Source organism: Phoenix dactylifera, chromosome 8 (assembly GCF_009389715.1).
Source record: "Phoenix dactylifera cultivar Barhee BC4 chromosome 8, palm_55x_up_171113_PBpolish2nd_filt_p, whole genome shotgun sequence".
NCBI classification, from domain to species: domain Eukaryota; kingdom Viridiplantae; phylum Streptophyta; class Magnoliopsida; order Arecales; family Arecaceae; genus Phoenix; species Phoenix dactylifera.
The window spans coordinates 6,134,004-6,155,742 of record NC_052399.1 but is presented as its reverse complement, the minus strand read 5'-3'; the positions used below and the strand labels follow the sequence as shown (position 1 = coordinate 6,155,742).

The 21,739-nt window shown below is 38.1% G+C and overlaps 1 protein-coding gene across 2 annotated transcripts; it reads left to right on the top strand.

The window, feature by feature from the left end:
• The first annotated feature begins 5,529 nt into the window (after positions 1-5,529).
• On the top strand, positions 5,530-19,305 carry LOC103714003 (protein SUPPRESSOR OF K(+) TRANSPORT GROWTH DEFECT 1). Of its 2 annotated transcripts, XM_008801095.4 has the most exons (8): positions 5,535-6,343; positions 8,669-8,774; positions 14,083-14,281; positions 18,038-18,106; positions 18,222-18,296; positions 18,454-18,552; positions 18,659-18,814; positions 18,917-19,305. In XM_008801095.4, exons 1-8 carry the CDS (start codon positions 5,869-5,871, stop codon positions 19,040-19,042), a joined length of 1,305 nt encoding a protein of 434 aa, XP_008799317.2. In that variant the 5' UTR covers positions 5,535-5,868; the 3' UTR covers positions 19,043-19,305. The 2 variants fall into 2 exon arrangements, 1 of the variants encoding a protein (XP_008799317.2); XR_605138.4 differs by lacking the exons at positions 18,659-18,814; positions 18,917-19,305 and having other exon boundaries at positions 5,530-6,343; positions 14,047-14,281; positions 18,454-18,520.
• The last annotated feature ends 2,434 nt before the right edge of the window (positions 19,306-21,739 follow it).

The window sequence follows — 21,739 nt, the reverse complement described above, 5'->3', positions numbered from 1 at the left end:
GCCTTTTGGCCTCTCTTTCTACAGTTCTACCCCACAACAAAAGGCAAAGGTTTCTTTTGCTATGCAGTTGGGGATTCAAGAAGAGAAATAGCAAGGTGATGAATATTTCCATGGAATCGCTGGAGAGATGTGGATAGATTTGGCCATGGCCGCAGCAACAGCAATTTTCCAGGATACTGGTCCTGTATACAAGGTTGAAAGGCTAAGATCCTGATGTTTATGCTAGAAGAACAAGCAGTATTCATGAGGGTGTATGGTTAGCACCAAGAAAAGTTTGATCCAGCTGCTATTGGATGGTAAAGGTGTTGTTCTATCAAACTGATTTAAAGAACTTGGGGCTGCGAAAGGAGGTTAAAGTTTGCCGGCAATCATGTCAACTTAGAACAGACTTTGGTAGAGAGGCTCTTAGCTATAACCTCCCCACTCTCCTCTCATAAGTTTTTCGACCTCATGGGCGATTGTGTCAACTTGTTGCACTACCTGAAACTGAAGTGTCATATGCTAATAGGTATTATCAAGATAAGGAATCTTATTATCCAATAAACTTATTTGGTTGGTTGGACTGACCTACAGCCATTTATTTTTAACAGAATAATAATTATCAGTCTCCCCTACCAACCAAACAAAAATAACCAGGAAGATTACACGGCCCTAGTATAGATGCAACTCATGGCAAAAGCCATGGCGAAATCCTTTAAGGCTCATTTGGTTTACGGAAAAAGAAGGGGAAAAAATGTGGTCAACGGAAAAGTAATGAGATGCTTCTTGTTTGGTTGGAGTTTTCAAAGGAGAGAGTTGGAAAAGTTGTATTCTCATGGAAATATGATTCCCACATTTTATAGGAAAGTCTTTCCCATGAGGCGGGAATCACTCCATCTTTATTTTTTTCCAAAAAAGCCTTTCAGTATTAAAAAGACACTAAAGACCTAATTTTTATTAAGGGTATAAAAGGAATTATATATATATTTTTCAGAAAAGTGGATGGTCAACCAAACATAAGCTCTCTAGAAATCTGTCACTTTTCCATGTTTAACCAAACATGCCAAAAGTACATTCCCAAGCATTCTCTTCCTAAGAGCTCGTTTGGTTCGCTGGAAAAGAAGGGAGGAAAGTGTGGTCAACGGGAAAGTAATGAGATGCTTCTTATTTAGTTAGAGTTTTCAAAGAAGAGAGATAGGAAAGTTGTATTCCCATGGGAATATGATTCCCACATTTCATGGAAAAGTCTTTTCCATGAGAAACATGGGAAAATTTCTTTTCCATGAGGCAGGAATCACTCCATTTTTAATTTTTTTTCCCAAAAAAGCCCTTCAGCATTAAAGATGCATTAAAGACCTAATTTTTATTAAGGGTATAATAGGAATTATACATAACTTTCTCAGGAAAGTGGATGGTCAACCAAATATAAGCATTTTGGAAATTTATCATTTTTCTATGGTCAACCAAACATGCTAAAAGTACTTTCCTAGGCATCCTCTTCCTAGGAATATGTTTTCCAGGAATCGTATTCCTAGGAGGGAAAATGCTTCCCGCGAACTAAACGAGCCCTAAGAATCTTCTTTCCAGGAATCATATTTCTAGGACCAAACGGGCCCTTAATTCTATTGGATAAGTAGTGGACCAGACTATTGATACTGTGATCAGTAGTGGACCACTGATTGGTTTCCCCTAAGAAAATGTGTGCAGCAGGGAAGTTGTAAAGTTTCAACTTGAGATTCCACAAGTATATAATATGTATGGGTTAAAAAAGAGAACCAACTTAGATACATAGGATATGCACTTTTAGGACCAAGGTTCATTATCTCGATATCGGACTTCTACCGGTGCTACACTAGTACGGTGTCAGTACGGTATGGTACGGAATTTTTTTTGATATACCAAATATCAGTATGCCATCCGTACCGGGTACCGATACCGAACTGGTATAGTACGGTATACTCCATACCACCCAATTCGGACCAATACGGCGAACATGCTTAGGACTAAAATTGAAAAAGAAAAGCATCATTCAATAATTTAAAATATGTAATATCAAATGTATATAAGCATTCCACGAAACATCAAATCATATATGTCGAGATCTAAGTAATAGATAAGATGAACCAAAAACCAGAACACAAAATATGACATATGGTATCTAGGACCTGGAACACATACCTGAAAATACTAACCCTAGTTCAACAATATAGCTGAACGCCAATAAAGCATCTCAATAACAAGTAATTAAACCCATGACGACCTCAAAAATCGACAAGTAGTGCATGCTCTAGAAATCCAATTCTGGTTGGTTCCGAAGGCTTGCGGTTAGCCTAACTGAGAGATATTGCAGAGTTCCGAAAAGGTTAAACAGGACTGAGGAGTAGCATTTCGCCGCAGCCAAACTGCCATATGTCTTAGCCATCTCAAGAGTGAAGCTACAATCTCTGTAAGAAAGATCAAATCCCATGCTGAGTAGGAGATATATGAAATACAAGAGACACATCTTCCATCTCCTTCATTATCATCTTGTATAAATTTTCTGCATGGAAAGTTGTAGAATTTGATTACGTATTACTGTGATAATGGTTAATGATGAAAGGTAAAGATTTAGTTACTATAACATCAAGCTCGCAACCTTTGCCATTTCCACAAGTTAAAGAAGTTAAGCACGAAATTACCGGGATTGTCTGAACAAGAACCAACACTAACTGTGCAAATAAAATAGGCTTCAATCAAGTTGGACAGTAAAAAACACAAAATATAGTTCTGTAAAACTCTAATATATGGTAAAGCCAAGTGATAAAACAAATACAGCATACAACCATATCCTTATTAGAGTGTTAGAATTCAAAGAGCTGATGGATGACAAATTAAAATACAGGTCCAAGCCAAGTCAGTGGATTTTGAAACTATTAGATCTGATTGAAAGAGAAGCACAAAACTTCATTGAAGTTAGCTCCAAAAGCACAAAAATGATATTGAGAAGATTGAGAAGGTTAAGATGAGATGACTAGCAAAACAAAGATTCATAGTGTAAAACTTTGATTCTATAACCGATCATATTGTTTATGCGCGAACTTTACTCCAGTTAATATTAGGAAATAAAGCCACCGAACTATTTTTCTTAAGATTCTGGACAAAGTTTTCTTTCCTCAAGAAACTTCAATTGTAATTAGAGCTTTTAAGAGATCTACAATTACATAAAATAATTAAACATCTTTTTGGTCCAATATGATGAAGCAAAGTTACTGACGTTGTTAAATATTAACTAGAATAGAAAATTATGGGTTCATTGATAAATAATTTATATCTCCAATTCAAAATTCTCACTACATGGATTAATTGACAAGATTTGGAGAAGAAGATCCTTCTAGTAACTTTGAACTCTTGATTCCAGCTGATTTACAATGGTGACATCTGAAGCCTCATCTCTATAGGTAACTCCTACAACCGACTTGCAGTGTTGAGAGGCTAGTAGATGATCATACTGATCAGCAGTACTTTTATCAGCAACCTTAAAGTACTGTTTGGTCATGTAGTTTTAGTAAAAATATTTTCCAAAATATCTGCAGAATTTTATGAAAGTTGCTGTTTGGGAAAGGTTTTTAACAGTTTTAGATAATTTCGATATCACACAAAATCAGAAGAAAAAAATATATTTTATAAGAAACCTAAGGTTCCAGGTTTTTCTCAAGATACAGCGGTAATCAGAAAAAGATTTATGAAGCAGCAGACCAGATCTAGATTTATGTAGTTGACCTCTCGTTATATTTAATAAGAATGATGAGTTGTCATTGGTGTCAACATATCTATACGTCATCCTCCAAATGCAGAACACATGGCGTTAAATATAAACAGGATGATCTACGGCATTTCAATATTTAGAAACCTAACCAGATTTTTGGCTCACTGAAAGCGTTAGGGCACCAGAACCATATTCCGCCCGCTGCATTGGAGTCGGAGGAAGGAAGCCGAAGAAGGTGCTGTAGAGAAAGATCTCTGGATGGGGTCGCCGGCGACCTAAATATAGGGATGGGGGATACGAGGAACCCGCGGCGGCGGAAGACTATGAGGAGCTCTCTGTCATTGAGATCCCCGGCAGTGCCTGCCCGAGTTTAGGATGGTGGCGTGGTGGGCGGAGGTGCTGCCGGCGCTGCAACCGTGGAAGCTCCTCATCCCCAATCGTGAACCTCATACCCGGACGTTCCCATATTGTTACTATGCGGACTTGCTTCCGCATAGGAATTTTACGCGCGTCGGGACTTCAGGGTTCAGATGTCCGCATATTACGTATTCTATGCCGATTGTGTCCGTATAAGAATTTTATACGCGAAAAATTACCAAGGATGTCCTTATGTTTGTTTCTATGCGGACGAAATCCGCATAAGATTTTATGCACCCCACGCATTACAGCTGCCTTAGTCTCTGTATATTTTTCTATGCGGAAATTTTTTCATTACCTTTTCTATGTGGATCTAAGGGAGCATAAGCATTTTATGTGAGTAAAAGTGTTATACTTCTATGTCCGCATAGTTCTTTCTATGCAGACATACACCGCATATAACATTTATGCGCAAGTCGGCGTCTGCCACGTACCCTCATACTATTTCTATGCGGACGATTCACATAAACATTTTGTGCGTCCCATGGGTTCAGGCTCCTTGTGTCTGCATATTTTGTCTATGTGGACATTTTTTCCTTGCATAAGAATGTTTATGCGCCCAATGGATTCCAAGAACCTCTCCGCATACACTTTCTATGTGGACGTAAGGGAGCATAAGAATTTTATGCACGCGACTGATATTTTGCCCGGTGTCCTCTTTTTTTTTCCTATGCATATTTCGCCCGCATAAAGTTTTTATGTTGTGATGTCTGCATATTAGTTTCTGTGCGCACGGGAAACCGTATATAACTTTTATGCGCACGTTGGCTCAGGTCGAAGGGTCCGCATATTATATTTTATATGCAGATTTTTCTCCCGCATAAGAATTTATGGATCCCACGTTCTGTATCCATATAATGTTCTATGCGGACGAAATCTCGTAGTGATGTCATGCGTCCCTGGTTTCAGCGCCTAGTGTCTGCATATTTTTTCTATGTGGACAACGTTCCTCGCATAAGAAGTTTTATGCGCCCAATGATTCTCATTTTGCGTACATCGCTTCCGGTTCGAGTGTTCCGATATTATATCGTCTACGCCTATTTTAGCCCCATAAGAATATTATGCGTCATTGGTTTTGGTACCGGCATCCGCATAATGTTTCTATATAGATACTCCTTGCATAAGAATTTTATGCACCCTATGGTTCCAGATGCCCATTCCGCATAATTGTTTTTGTAGAAGCATGTCAGCAAAAGCATTTTATGCGCCGACTGATTTTCATTTGGCTTTCATCTTCATATTTTTTTGGTACCGGCATCCGCATATTGTTTCTATATGAACGTGACGTACAACGTGAGCCCAGTATCGTTTATTTTTTCTGGCCGCATATAAATGTTATGCGTAAATATATCTCGCGTGGCTTTCATAACGCGGTAACCGAATCTTGATTCACCTGAGAATTTCCCATCCGCCCACCTTCAATCTAGACGTACCCCCACCGCCTCTCTCTTCCCCTGTTCTCCTCTCTTCTCCCTTCTTCCCCTCTTTTCTCCCCTCGTCAAACCCTACGAAACCCCCATTCCCATTCAAAAAAACCCTAATTCTCCCATCGATCTCCTCTCCGATCGAGGGTTTCGATTCCTTATCGCGATCGGGGAACAAAGACTGGTTGATTTCCTTTCAAATTTTTTTTTTTTTTTGGGGGGGGGGGGGGGGGGGGGGGTTTCGCCCATCGACTGGGCAATTGAGCGCATGCGTTTGGATCGGGAAGAGGAGAGGGAGAGAAGATGTATAGCAATTTCAAGGAGCAGGCGATCGAGTACGTGAAGCAGGCGGTCCAGGAGGACAATGCCGGGAAGTACGTCAAGGCGTTCCCCCTCTACATGAACGCCCTCGAGTACTTCCGGACCCACCTCAAATATGAAAAGAACCCCAAGATCAAGGAGGCCATCACCCAGAAGTTCGCCGAGTACCTCCGCCGCGCCGAGGAGATCCGGGCCGTGCTCGACGAGGGCGGCCCCGGACCGGCCGCCAACGGGGACGCCGCCGTGGCCACCAGGCCCAGGACCAAGCCCAAGGACGAGAACAGCGGTGGGGATGGAGAGGATCCGGAGCAGTCCAAGCTCAGGGCGGGGCTCACCTCGGCGATCATCACGGAGAAGCCCAACGTAAAGTGGAGCGATGTCGCGGGGCTTGAGAGCGCCAAGCAGGCCTTGCAGGAGGCTGTCATCTTGCCCGTCAAATTCCCTCAATTCTTTACTGGTATGTTTCAATTTCCCCTTTTTAGTGGCTATATAATTATCTAACTGGTTAAATGGGAAATGAAATCATTGGTCTGGTGTTAAAATAAACTCTATAATACTTTGAATCCAACCATCTTGATAGCCTTGCTTGCTCTTCCCTATTAATTTGCTCTCTCTCGCTCTCACGCACGCATGCACGTTCATAACAGGGTTAGAAGGCATGATACACATATATGATAATGGCAAAATTTGACATTATTCATAGAAGGGTTAGAAGGCATGATAATGGCAAAATTTGGCATTTTGATGGACCAAAGTGTAAGAATCAAGTTAAGCCATTGTGTGTAAGATTTCCACAGTTATAGCAGTGCATGACCTTCCCATAGTTATAGCAGTACACGAGCTTCCCATGATACTGCAAATGGGTGTAGAGTAATTGAAATATGCTATGATTTTGTTGAATTCTGGGATTGTTTGCATGAATTTAGTTGGTATGATAAATTTGTTGAATGCATGCACACGTGTTAAACTAGAACTATCAAAGGCATCTATTAATGACTCTTAGCTCTAGAGTTCTATAAATTAGTGGGAAATGCTGTTATCTTATCATGCCATTTGTGGGTCTTTTTATATCGGCACATAAGGGTGAAAACAAGCCAAACACGAATGAGGCAGTAGATGTCGGGAAGAATATCATGGAGAAAGGGTGGTGGGAAGAGGATAAAACAGCTCCTTCACTATATCAAACTTCCACAGGTTGATCTTGCCACCCTCAAGTCTGGGACAATCGCAAAGATAAACAGAGGATCTAAAGGCCAGCATCAAGGAATGTGGGCTTCCATGGTGAGGGAGATGATTTCGTGGAGAAAGAGATTGAGTCATGGTGTGGAGTCTGGAGGCAAGGGAGGGAAGAGAGGGCTACGCAGAGACTGGAGTCACGGAGGGCTGGAGGGAAATAGAAGGGTACAACAGCTGCTGTGAACTGTTTGAGAGAAAGAGGAGCTCATGTGTGGATTGTGGCATCTTGAGAACTATCCAATTGATCTCTGCCTTTAAATTTTGATCTAATGATTATAATGTACTCAGGGAAATGACTGCATAATTGATTTGTCTATATTATAAGCTTTTTGGCATGAAGAGAATGAGCTAGGACTAGCTCTTGTTCATCTCATTTAGTTCTCGAGCTCAAAATTCCGGCTCTTGTTTAGCTTGTTTGTTAATGGGACGAGCTGGTATCAAGCTGAATTATGAGCCAAACATGAACCTGTGCATAAACAGTTTGTTCATTTGACAGCCTTATTGGTATATTAACTTGATTTATTTCAAGAGTTATAGCAAGGCTTTTATGCTTGTCTAGTTTTTCATATTGGAGTTAGAAATTTAGCTAATGTTAAGAAAAAAAAAGATCGATAATTTTATGTGAAGATCCAAATTTAATTGCAACATATGGATATCAAGGTTAGCAAAAGTGGGATTATGAGGAGCAAAGTTTTCCTACCTAGAGCCCTGTTTTTGGATTTGTTCAAAACAAGGTCCGCCGTACCGGTACCGGTCGGTGTACCGGTGGCCGGCCGGACCGGTACGGTACCGGTCCGGTCCGGTACGTACCGGCTGGTACCAGTCCCGTACCGGCCGGTACGCGGTGGTTTCAAAAGGCGAGAGCAATTGAGCCGTAAACAAAGACGGATTTTCGTGACCAGAGACTCTTGTTTGAGAGTAGAGCTCAGGTCATCATATCGATCAGGCAGGGCGCATTCACCACAGCGCGCGGCGCTGTGGTTCTAAAAAAAAAAAAATCGTACCGGTGCGTACGAGGCCGGTACCGGCCGATACGGGCTCCGAACCGGCCGGTACGGGCCCGAACCGGCCGGTACGCACCCATACCGGCCGGTTCGGATAAAAAACCGGGAAATACCGGTTTTTTATCCGTTCCGGTACCGGTCCACGGCCGGACCGGTACGTACCGGCCGGTACGGGCCGGTACGGCATTCCATGGTTCAAAATCAGTATGTCGGACAGGGAAGAAACTACTGTGCAGAACTTGATGTTTGAAATCGTATTTGTCATCTTCCATGTTAACATGTTAGTATGGATCATGCAGAAACCCTTTCATATTTCTGACTCTTAATTTGAATGCCTACTTCTTCAGTGCTTAAACCATATAATTTTGTTGCTTTATTTTTTGTGAATTTAGTATCTCACTTCTCTACATCCTTTACAATTGATTTTATTTCTTCTTATTTCAGTATGCAGTTGACAAGTTACCTATCAAACTGTTTGATAGAATATGTATACTTTTCAGCTAATCAGATAGCATGTCTTTTTTCTTTTACAAAATTCTTAGGAAAGCGAAGGCCATGGAGGGCATTTCTTTTGTATGGTCCGCCGGGAACTGGAAAGTCATACTTGGCCAAGGCTGTTGCAACAGAGGCAGATTCAACTTTCTTCAGGTTGTTTGTCTAGCCTAACACTTATCATTTCCAGAGATCTAAGAAAATAGCATCTATTATGGTGGTTGTATTTTTTTTCAACACCTGATATTATCTGTTTCTGGGATGTTACATGCCATCTGAACCTTAACTTTTATTTCCAAGTATTATTGCATTTACACGGCTTGGCTTTTCAGTCAATCACTTTTCTGACTTTGATCATTGTTGCTTTTATTTCTTGTTTGTATGCTCTTAGGTGGTGTTTGGTTGTAGAATAAGTGGGGGGAGGGATATCCCTTGGACTGTTGAAGGAATAGGCTTATTTTGCAGATTAAGCATGTTTTGATGTTTGGTTGAAGAATAAGTGCAGGGAATAATGGAGAGAATTAGCTGCATTTAACGTTCATTGAGCTTCGTCGCAAAGACAAAATTGTCGTTTTGTTTTTTTGAGTGTTTATTAGAGTGGATAAGGGAAAAATGGCAATTGAAGGGAATAAGGATAAGTCTATACTGCACTATATTGGTGGAAAAGACTTATAATGTGGTGGTGGGATATACTCCACGGCTCAGTATAATCCCAATTTTTTTGGGTGTTTGACAAGAATTTAGGGGATAGCCCCCCATTTTAGAAGATATCCTCCCTATTCATTGCACAACCAAACACCACTTTAGAACTTCTGTGGTTGTATGCTGCAGTTAGTCATGGATTTCATATTATCAATTTGATTTTGGTAGGTACTCTTACCTTGTATTTGTGTTTATAGATCAAGATATATATTGTCTTGATTTTGTCTGTCCAATGCCTTTCAAAGAAAAGATATAACATGGGTGCATTCGTAGTTTTATATCATTTGTTACTTTGTTCTCTTTCTGAAATTCTAGGTTCAATAGAAGCTTTTGGAGGAGCTAAACTTCTCGACAAGGTTTTTCACTTCATAGTCACGAGTCCCCTACTTCTTGTGGGAGTGGCTCAAAAAATTTACTTTTTTTTTTGTCATTCTAATTGTTCTCATAACTTCCTCTTGGAAGACATTCATTTTATTGCTAAAATTTCCTATTGAGATGTCATTCATAAACAAATTTTATTTGTGGAAGTTTTGTATATCAATTTTCATAAGTTGTTTAAGTATGATGATTAACTAAAGTATGAGGACCTGTATTAGAGTTCAAGTCTCTATGTTTGTCTTGATAATTTGTGTGAGAAGTTGTAGTCAATTGTCTTCACTTTTCTCTTCTTTGTGGTGGAAGGAGAACCTGTGCTGCTTTTCATAGAGTCTCAGCTGAAAATGCTCTAATTGATGATTGCTGTTATACGGGCCTCTTTTCCTTTTTGTTCTCTCCTTTAGGCTACATGGTTGCTTTTTTAAGTTTTTTTTTTTCCAGCAGTTACTAGTTTCTTATTGCTTCATGTCGTAAAATTCATTTTGTTGATGCTATATATGAACATGTATGTAGTATTAATATTCATGTTCATTTTGTTGGAACAATTATCAACCCAGGCTGGAAGTGTCTTCGGCTAGAAAAAGTTGATTCTTTTGGATATATTGGCAAGTATGTAGAACTTGTGAGATCTTATTTTGGTGTATCTAATACTGTAGCTGCCCAAGAAAAAGTTTAAAAAATTAAAGTAGATTCACAGATATCAACCTGCAACCATCTACTTTCCAGCTATAGATTTAAACAAAGACTCTTCAGGAGAATTAAATGAAATTCAACATTTAGTAAAGGCTATGAATCACATAAGTAGATCCTAGGCATAGTTTTGTATTTCAATTTACTACAACAGTAGAAAGACATGATGCAGACTACAAAATCCACTCCCACATCATTCATTTATGCTTAGTGGAAACATGAATGAAGTTTATATTTCAACTTTTGGATAACTGAGTAGTTGATGATGGATATCAATTGGTGGATGTTGCCTTTGTCACCTCAATGACCATGACCCTGTAATAGTCATGTCCCCACCCCCTAAAGATGAGTACATATCCTCCCATCTTGCTGTGAATTAACTAGATGCCTGTAATTTCAGGGACAGTAAATTCATAGTTAACAGAAAATGCATACACTTTCCTCCAAGTACTCAATCTGTGGCAAATATTAAAAAAGAAAATCATAGAGATTGATCCAAAGAAAGCTGCTGTTTTCTGGGGTGAATATTGTGTGGAAATTTCAGCTGAAGATCTCTGTGGCTATTAAACCCGAGTATCTTTCATCTAATGCCTAAGATAGTTGTTGTGGTTTAAGCTGGAGCCCCTATAGAAATGTCAATCAAAGTATTTTTGGAACAAAATTCATAAACTTAGTGTATGCATTAATATGGCATCCCTATTACATTGAACAAACATGCTTGTTTTGTTTGAAGACAGCTACTTGAGAGTGGCAAACTTTTAGTACAAGTAACAAAATTTAGATTTGCCTAGTTGCCCATAGTGTTTTGAATTTAGTTGAACAAAGGGAGGAAAAAAAAACTTGTTGCATTTTTAAATTAGGGGGATCATGGTGGATTAATACCATGCACAATATTGTGCTTCATGCAGAAGTCTTCTAATCAATTTCTCTGGACTTTCAGTGTTGAGAGAGTTTTCTAGTTTGTTATCCATGTTTGAATTATATGGGGTCAATGATTTTTTTCCTTTTTAATTATGTAGTGTTTATATTTATCTAATTATTTATGACTAAGACATTAGAAATTCAGAAGTCAATGACAAGTGTGACTAAATATTGCTTTTCTCTTATCCTTGAACTTATCAACATCTGGTGCATGAAAATCATGTAATAACTATGCCTTGATGTCCTTAGAGTATGACTTGGATAAATTGTAGACACATCACTCTCAACAGTCTATTTATACCAAAACCTTTTTCTTTGATACCTTGTAGATAAGATGCTCTAGTTTACCATGCCATACATCATTTAGAGACAGAAAGTTGTAATTATTATTACATTTGCACATCCCATTTTAACTGACTTTAATGAGTATGCTTTTCCAGTTTTTTTTGAATAATTATCATCTTGTTTGACTCAATTTGCTTGCAAAAATGCATATGTTCATTTGATCTCTAAGTGCCAAGTTCTTGCTTATATTAAAAGCATGGACTGCATGTGGCCATGGTCTTGCCTATAAATGCAAGAATTCTTTTCTTTTTTTGTCAATGACTTCCTTTAGCAATATGGTCCATTGTCATAATTCATAGCTAATCAGCTTTTGGCAAGCTCTATCATGACAGATATTGTGGCATTAGTGTTGGAATCAAGTTAAATAATTCTAAAGAGATGTGGTTGTTGTGACCTAGAGCTCACTATTATATTTGCAGACAAATCCGTCTTTTTGCTTTGTGGTTGAAGTCAGGGATCACAACATTACCATTCTTGTTGGCTTTCTTGTGTTGGTGTCATGCAACATTATTAGCAAAAGGCCCCTTTGGGTAATTTTGGCTTACTCCCAAATTTAAATTGCCAAAGTAATTTGTCATTTGTATAGTTTTGCTTTGTGATCCCTTTTTGGAAGTCCTCCTTGATGTTATCCCTGATGGCCTCAGCTTAGGTTTCCTCTTGCGAGTCCTTGGGAGTTTGCTATAATTCTAAGCTGATAGTTCATGTCGAGGTAATTGTCCTGTTAATAACTATTATATTTGAAGTTGGATTGTTGTGGTATCACCAAATGTGGCTGGCTATACATGCAATTAGCTATCAAGGTTGTGTTTCCACTATAAATAAATCTGCCCACCTATGTTCCTTAAGCTTTATGGAACTAGCTCTTGAATTTGTGCTAGATTCTCTGAAGTGCAACCGCATTAGAGTAAGTATCCCAAGAAATTAGTAAATTTGTAACATTTGAATTGTCAGTGAATATGGCTTGAGGCACTCAATAAAGCTATGCCATGTTTGGCAATTGTTGTGTGCAGCTTAGTTAGGCTCACATCTTGTACTCGTCCGACCTCTTAACGCATGATAGGCCTTCAACATAGGTATTCTCGTGCATCAAGCTTGTAAACATTCAGACCTCTATCAGGTTCTGAGGCCAGCAGATGTCCTACACTCTTGTGCTAAATATGTGATGCTTTACTTCACTTGCACCTCAATTGCCAGTTTGTATGCAACATGAACTTTTTCTTGTGAGAAGCGTGCAATGTGAGCTTGCATTCAAATTTTGTGGACTTGTTTTCTAGTTGCGCTAAAGCTTGATGTGCTATAAACATGAGTCCTGGGTTAGTCCTGTTTGATATGCTGGTGGTCATTAGTCCTAGACACAACCTATGATAACCTGGCTCAAAGGGTTGATGCTCCTTGCACTGACAACCACATGCAAGATGCTAGCAGGATGGATTGGTTAAACTTTCAATGAGTTGAACCAAGTCCTGTTGTACTCAGAATTGGTGTATGTTGAATCTTTACTGGGGTTGCTGCTTCACATTGCGCCAGAATGGCCAACCAAGCAGATCGAAGCAAAAACCAAGCCTCAGTCTGCAGCACAATAACTAGCTTGCATGCTCAATAAAATAAACATCTGGTGGAATTGGTGTATGTTGGATCTTTAATGGGTTTGCTGCTTCATATTGCACCAGAATGGTTATGTACCAAGCAGACCAAAGCAAAAACCAAGCCCCAATCTGCTGCACAATAATGATAAGGTAGATTTTGCCTGCTCAAGAAAATAAACATTGGGGTTTTATCGGAAGGAAGATTTTGCAGTAAGGTAGCACATGAGATGTAAAACATCAAAGTGCCCGACATGCTGCATGCTTATCGAATTATTGTATGGTTTTGCTGTTGTCATGGTTTCTTTGGGCACATCTAGACCAAGGTTGCGCCTGTTAGAGTTGACTCATGTTGAACATAATGATGATTTCAAAGATCTGGTTGATGACCTGGCAAGTTGAAGTTGATGACTCTGTAGGCTCGGTCTATGTTGTGCTTATTAAAACTTAAACCTATGTCTTAGATTTTAATTGCTTTCTGCTTGACCTGCAGGAGAGCTCTTGCATCATCATCCAGGCCAAGTATAGATCCATCAGGTTGACTAGCTAGTGCTTGTGTGTATGGAATTGTAAGATACATATGCATCCGCTCAAATGTATCTCATCGTGCATTAATGAATAATAACTACATGATTGGCACGTACATACAGTAATTTTAAGTGTATGTTTGGGCCTATTATGGAATGCAGATTTATCTTGTGAAGCATTGAGTTGTAGGCATTTTTGTAGTTTAACAAATATTTAGATATCTGTACTTTATTTATTTGTGGTTAGATGCTCCTTAATGTAATGCTCAAACTGTCTTCACTCAGGAGGTTAATTGACAAATGCTGAATAATATGCTGCAGTATATCTTCATCAGATCTAGTTTCAAAGTGGATGGGTGAAAGTGAAAAGCTAGTCTCAAACCTTTTTCAAATGGCTCGTGAAAATGCTCCTTCCATTATCTTCATAGATGAAATTGATTCCTTATGTGGTCAGCGTGGAGAAGGCAATGAAAGTGAAGCTTCTCGGAGGATTAAGACTGAACTTCTAGTCCAGATGCAGGTAATATGAGAACAATGATATGCCCTGGATATTATAACATCCACTTCAAGTTGTGCCATTTGTAAAATTAATTAAATTAATGTTATTTTGTGGTATTGATGTTATCAAGTTTGTTGTGTAATGTAGTTTCTATGTTGTTAGCATGAAATGAGGCTATCTGCACAAGAGGAATGAGTACTTGAGTTTGCATAGACATTCTACTGAAGTATAATCTTCACCTTTTTCATCTGATATCATGTTGCATGAACATGCTTTAGATGCATGTGTGCTCTGCTATTAATAAGTGCTCTGTAGAAACATAGGCTAAGTAGTGGTTGGGTTTTGCATATAAAGAGGAATGCAGGATTGAAGCCAATTTCATTTATTCAACTCTGCCTAGCTATCTGGAATTTCTAATCCCAGATTGAAACATTTTTGTTTTCATGTAAATGGTTCTGGGAATATGGAGATGTGCAGCTAAATAATTTTATTTGTAAGACTCAGTGAAATCTGTTATCTATGGGCCAAGCATGTCTACTGTCATCCAAGATTAGAAATACAAACTAGATGTACTAGCTCAGCTCATATTCTTTAAATTTGTAATTTTGAGATAGAATGTAAGATAATAAAATTTATTGGTAAAATTCATAATTACATCACATCAGAGCCTTGGTATTCTGGAGTATGTCATCAGTGTTTTTTGACTATATTTATCGTATTATAAAGAAGTCTATAGATTTGTTTGCTTCTCTATGGTCATGGGAGATTTTTTTAATTCTTGGAAACTATCTAGCTGACTTCCATATATTTTGGGGACAAAACCCTTCAAGGCTTCAATAGTAACTCCATCATTCTAATAATGAATGATCTGTTTGTATCTGCTGTTTCATGATATTATTTTTATTGTGTGAGCTTTCTAACTTTTCTCATACTTCCTACATCTGTGAGATGTATAGTCATAAGTTATGCCATCGTAGTAAAGAATTGTACTTTTTAGTTCATAAATTATTAGTAATCGCACTGAACCTTAAGTGACTCATTATCTACTAGCCTAGGTTCTAGGCCATGGATGGCTTCAATTAACAGTTCAGTTTAGTTTTAGCTGAAGACTAAATATTTTTTGTGACTGTGGTCATCTGTTGCTTGGTTTAATACTGAGCTTTTGATTTAGCATCAACAGAATTTTGTCTAGAATGTAGCTATGCATATTTTGGCAGGTTCTCTAATTAATTTTGAATAATTCATAACTGAGCTATAATTAGTTGATAAGGAAGAGATTATTGAATGAAAGATCAATTGTAAGTATCTGACATAGAGAAAGCTTCTACGGACATTGGTCTAGCAAGCTCATTGGCAAGACTATTGGCAGCTGTAACAATGTGAGGAAAGAAATATTGGTTGAGTTAAATCATTTCTCATCAACTTGTGTCACTCCCATTTTTAAGTAATTAATTAATTAATTAATTTTATAAATAAGCTCAACCAGTAATGACATTGGTACAATTGCTAACTGAAATTTTATCAAGTTGAAAGTGCAAAAATTCGTTCTTTCATACTAATGCAGCTGAAATTGCTATCTCTCACTGGAAGCAATAACACTAATTTTAACAAGCAGACATCAGGGAGGGTTTACATTCCAGTGCTACCTTTTATGTTGCAAGGTTATTGGCATGAAAATTTGCTCAACCTTGACCTCCAGCGTAGATGGATGCAATTTGCATCTGTAATCAAGGTTAGTAAATTAAGTGATCAAGATTTAGGATCATGTTAAAAAGTTAGATAGGATATTGTATGATGAGAAATTTCAGGCAAACTTTAGGTGAAAGATTGTGTCACCCTGTGTCTATTGATTAGAAGGATCATCAATCAGAAACAATCTGTTGAGAAGATCTTCCCTTTGGATTTTTTTTTGACATATTAATCACATAAGTCATTAAGAATTGTATATAATTTTTAGACCCCAACTCCAATTACTTATTAGGACAAAGATATTCAGACATCCTTTTTGGGCATTGGTTGTTATTCAATTGTGTATGTTAACTAACTTCCATGGTTGTTAACACCTCATGCATTATCAAAACTAGAGTCCTGCACGTGCAATGCATATGCATGGGAAAGGAGTATTCTTAATTTTATTTGGAAGGTGGGGTCAGGGCTTGTTGGAAAAATATTTCTTTTTTAACAATGCGAGAGATGCCTAGAAAAGCAAGCACAGATGCACAAGAAAAAATATGTTGAAACTTTTAGGAAACTCTTAAAGCAGCTGTTCTCAGTTATTGAACATGGGTCAGATTTTATCTGCCTACATTAGTTTCCATATCCGAAGTGGATTGGATTCGGATAGAAATTTTGATATCCGACCGGGATCTGGATCTGAACTCGGATGTTTATTTACAAATTTTGGCGGTTCTGGATCTGAATTTGGATTAAATTCTTTTCAAATCCAAATCCGGATATAAACTATATAACCCAGGATTCAACCCAGTGATCTCTACATTGAATTGTAAGCTCCAACCACCAGGTTACAACATACATTCATATCTTATGCAACTTATCCACAAGTATTCAGGTCACTAAATAATTATTTGATGTATATTATGATATTTCATATTTTAATCATTAATTTTTTTATTAAAAAATATTTTTCTTTGATAAAAATGAAAAATGATCATATTTTATTTCATTTTTTATGATGATTTCAAAACTTATTGTTAGAAATATTTAAAATTTACTTCTATGTATTTCTATATTCATATATATTTTTTCTTGCAAGCTCTCTAAGAATAGATAATTCATTATTATTGCTATCTATGCTAAAATTAAATAGTCATAATCATATTTGATGCAAAAAAGTAATAATATTTTCGTATTATATTTTTATTCTTATTAAATTTTGATATTTAATATTTTAAAACAATCCGGTCGAACTAGTGTTTTGATCTTTGACCAAGTCGATCTTCATGTTGGTTTAGTAACCATAAATCCTTGTTTACCTGTGTATCGTGTATGATCTGCATAGTGAATTCTTTGCTTGTCCTTTACGATTATATAATTGATGTTAGTTTTCATTACTGAATTATGCTAAAAATTCAGTTTAGATCCAAACGATATCTGGCTTATATTTGTGTTAGGATAGAAAAATATGGATATAAATAATAGCCAACTTATATTCTTATCTATTCATAGTGAATATGCATATGCTCAATATCAATTTGTATCCATATCCATATAAAACAAAAATGGTTACTGATTCTGGTATCCCTTTAATATCCCATCTTCATATCCATATTCGTTGAAAAATGTAGATACAAATATGAGTATACCGGTATTCTATCTGTTTTCAGCCTTAGGTTGTCACAATGTAATTGTTTTCACTTATTTTGACTTTTTAGCTTCTTTGATATGACAAGCATTACAGTGGACAAATCTTTTTTGGATCAAATATTTGTATGTTCTCTTCGCGTTCACTTGTGAAATGTACATATGTCATATCAGTATTTCCTATGCTCGAACCTAACAGCTTGTTGTATATGGGCCTTTGTTAAAAGAGTAATATGAATTGGCCCTGATGACTCTGATAAATTGACAAATTCACTTATCATCTGCCTTGTAGGTGATAAATGATGTGTGCAGAGTTGTTTTTATTTCACTTGTTAATATTTGTATTCATATTCAAGTATGTTAGAACTGTCATATTACAATGCAATGTAAAATATGGTTGAGTCATTATGCTAGTCATTGGTTTTCTGCTACTTACTGAATCCCTTAGTCTTCCAGGGTGTAGGAAACAATGACCAGAAAGTTCTTGTTCTTGCTGCCACAAATACTCCATGTGCTTTGGATCAGGTTGTGTGAAACCTTAGTTAATCTTTTAAGCTCAACTGCCAAATTTGGTCGCTTATGAATTTCTTTAGGGTTACCACAGCTGTTTTATAGTATCACTTCTTGTTGTGAATTATAGGCTATTCGACGGCGTTTTGACAAGCGGATTTACATTCCTCTTCCTGACCTGAAAGCTAGGCAGCATATGTTCAAGGTATTGTAGATACGAGGCTAAAGGCTAGTCCTGCCTAATGTTGGGAACCACTTTTTATTTTAATCTCATATTTCATTCTGAGGTGAATTTCACATTACAAGTCCTCCTCCGGTAACTTCATGTGATCCTTTTTTTTTCATTTTTTTGGATTATACAGGTACATCTGGGAGATACCCCTCACAACTTGAGGGAAAGTGATTTTGAGAACTTGGCTCGCCGAACAGAAGGTTTTTCGGGTTCAGATATTTCTGTTTGTGTAAGTAGGAACAGTTCCCAATGGCCTTTAAGAATTTTCTGCGAGGAGTTGGTCCCCATCCATAAGCAATTCCGAATATTAGTTTTGACCTGCTTTTCACCAACAGGTCAAGGATGTACTCTTTGAACCGGTCCGCAAAACTCAAGATGCCATGTTTTTCATTGAGACCCCCGATGGTATGTGGATGCCATGTGGACCAAAACAACCTGGAGCTGTACAGACCACAATGCAGGATCTTGCTACAAAAGGTCTTGCTTCTAAGGTGCACTGAAAACCTCAACCCACGGTGCTTTTTCAGGCAAATGCCCCTGGCTCTTATGATTAAATAGTTGTTTGATGTTTTTCTTCCTGAGTGATTGAACAGATTCTTCCACCACCAATAGCGAGGACAGACTTCGATAAAGTACTGGCCAGGCAGAGACCTACAGTCAGCAAAGCTGACCTTGAAGTGCACGAGAGATTCACCAAGGAGTTTGGAGAAGAGGGCTAAATGGTTGGACAGGACCAAGTGTGGGCATTGTAACTGTATATTGTGTTTCTGTTAGCTTGAGTGAAAATTATAACTGGTTTCATAAAACCTCTCATCAGGTGGAGCACACTACTTTCCTAGATTCTCCATGGATCCCTCTTGTTGAGATTTGACTATTTATATGCTAGAGTTGACTCCACCTGTGACTGCGATCGCTCCGGGCGTTAATGGAAGTAATATATTGAATATGATTAAATTCCATCATACATTATAATTTTTGTTGAGATTTTTGCGAGACTTTGACAGTTCTGATTCTTCTCTGTTTGTTGTGAAAGGTCGCATACTTACAGAAATTGAAATGTATTCTCAAGGGTGAGGTCAGGTGGCTCTTTTTCAATAAGAGCTTGAGGTAAGTTTTACATGGTTCACCACTGAGCTTCTGGCTGATCAACAAAGTTGAACTTTTAAGGAGGAGATGAGACTTGTTGGCTAAGATTACACGGAACAGTGTGGAAACCCGACCTAGAGAAGAGGGGAATAGGCGGATAGTGAGGGGGTTGCAGTGACATTGATGGGTCTAAAGGTGGTGGGGTAAAGTCGTTGGGACTGAGGTTAATGGGAGTGTGAGGAAAACTAGAGTGAGAAGGGGGGAGGGAGGAGCGTACGGGGGTTAAGGAATTAAAAGCATTCATGGCTTCACTCTATAGATGCCTAGAAATCCTAATAAATCTGTTTATAAGATTTTGTTTGTGCTAGGGCTGCTAGAAGGTTGAGTTGGTGAAGTCGCTAGATTTTGGATACTAATAACATGGATTTTAACCTATGTTCACCTGGATAAGCTAGGCTTCCTCTTGTTTCCCCACAGAGAGAGAGAGAGAGAGAGAGAGTTGTGCTTGGGTTTCCCCTTTTCTTCTTTATCAAAATTTATATTTCTCGTTCTTTGCAACCTTGGGAGTGATAGGATCTCTCTCTGAGTCACTTATCCTATTCACAATGAATTGCGGGTATTATTAGCCATAGGTTTGACGGGAATAGTTTGATCATATTTTAAATGAAATTGATTGAGTTTACAAAGTTATGGATGATTAGGTTGTTTGCTGCATTTAGAATTTGTATCTCCATCAAGCATGAGATGGTAGGTTGGGTCCATACGAAAAGGTAGTATAAATTTTCACTTGCTGCAAATCCAATCCTTTTGACATCTGGCCTCAGGATGCATGGCTCTTTCCAAAATGGGCGATAATCAACTTTCATCATGAGGCCAAGTGAGCAAGGTCAATGATCTATGCAAACCTTTCATTCTCGTTTGCTAGTAGAACCGACAATAGAGAGGCTTTATTACAAGCAAGAGAATGGGAAATATGCATATGAAATTGAACATTAATGCTAGATAAGCCTATTTGAGTTATCTTTTCTTTTTCATATTCAGTTTCACATCTTGCTTGTTCTAGATTATGTCCAACCATAATTAGAGTTATGTTAAGTTTTTGACTTAGATTTACTTATTGTTTGATAGGTTTGAGTCGGGTCGAATCTCCTTTTAGGTTAGGTCCATATTAGATTTGAGTTTTTAAACCTAGATCAAGATTTATGAACTAAATTTGTACAAGTAAAATTAGCTTGACTCAAGTTTGAATAGCTTGGATTCAGTTTAGTGCAATCGACAACCAACTTGGTTGGATCTCCTGTCCTAATTTGGATCCGATGCCTGGACTACGAGTAACCATGAGTATAAATCAAGTCTAAGTTGGGTTGGATTTTAGCGTCGGCCTGCCTGACCCACTTGCACCTCCATGTTTTACCAAAAGCCTCATCCCATGTGAAAAGATCACGAGTTCAGAACCTTCCTGAAGTACAGCAAGGCCCATTTTTCACCCTGGTGCATGATAGTTGTCGTGTAACAAAAGATAGCCATGGTTCTGAGACCAATCTCTTGAGTTCTGCTCTCTAAGCTTGAGAGGATCCAAATCCCAGAACCACAATGTGCAAATCTCTTGTATCCAATGTTGTATCCAACACTTTTTTCAATTGTCGATTTGATTTTCAATAATTTTAATTTGAAATATTTCGATATTACTATCTCATGATGATCAATATTCTCAGCATATATATTTCATCTTATGCTGAAATTTGTGTTGCCTGCCTATTGATCATTATCTTCCTTGCCCACCTTTATATTTTTCATGTGATAACTGTTTCTTTTCTTTTCAGAAAAAGTTTATCAGAAACATTATGTAGAGTAGAATTTCAGAAGATGTAATGCGAAAATATGTAACCTACGGTAAGATATTTCTTTGCCGACAGAAAGTCCAAGAAGGCGATTCACCACGAACGGTCCCGAGAGCCATGCCCTTCGGGCGGGGGAGTTGGGGGAGAGGTGGGGAACCCTCCCGTAGGGTTACCCCACAACACCATAGCCGAACCATTAAAATCCAGCAGAGCAAAATGCCGTATAATTAGTGTTGCATCAATATTATATAATTTATTTGCACTTAATGGTATTCCTACCTAATTATTAAAGCACGTACTCGGCAGCAACAGAGAAAGCCGTGTCGGGGTCACTCGTATCAGCAGCCCCAAGGCCCAGGGGGGATGCATTCACAAATGAAGTTAGGTCCACACATCATGTGAATCCCCTCTCCTCACCAACTTGCCCCTCTGGGGTCCCACTCTCATTGCCCTCACCCATATCTAAATCAACCCTATCCCACACTTCCA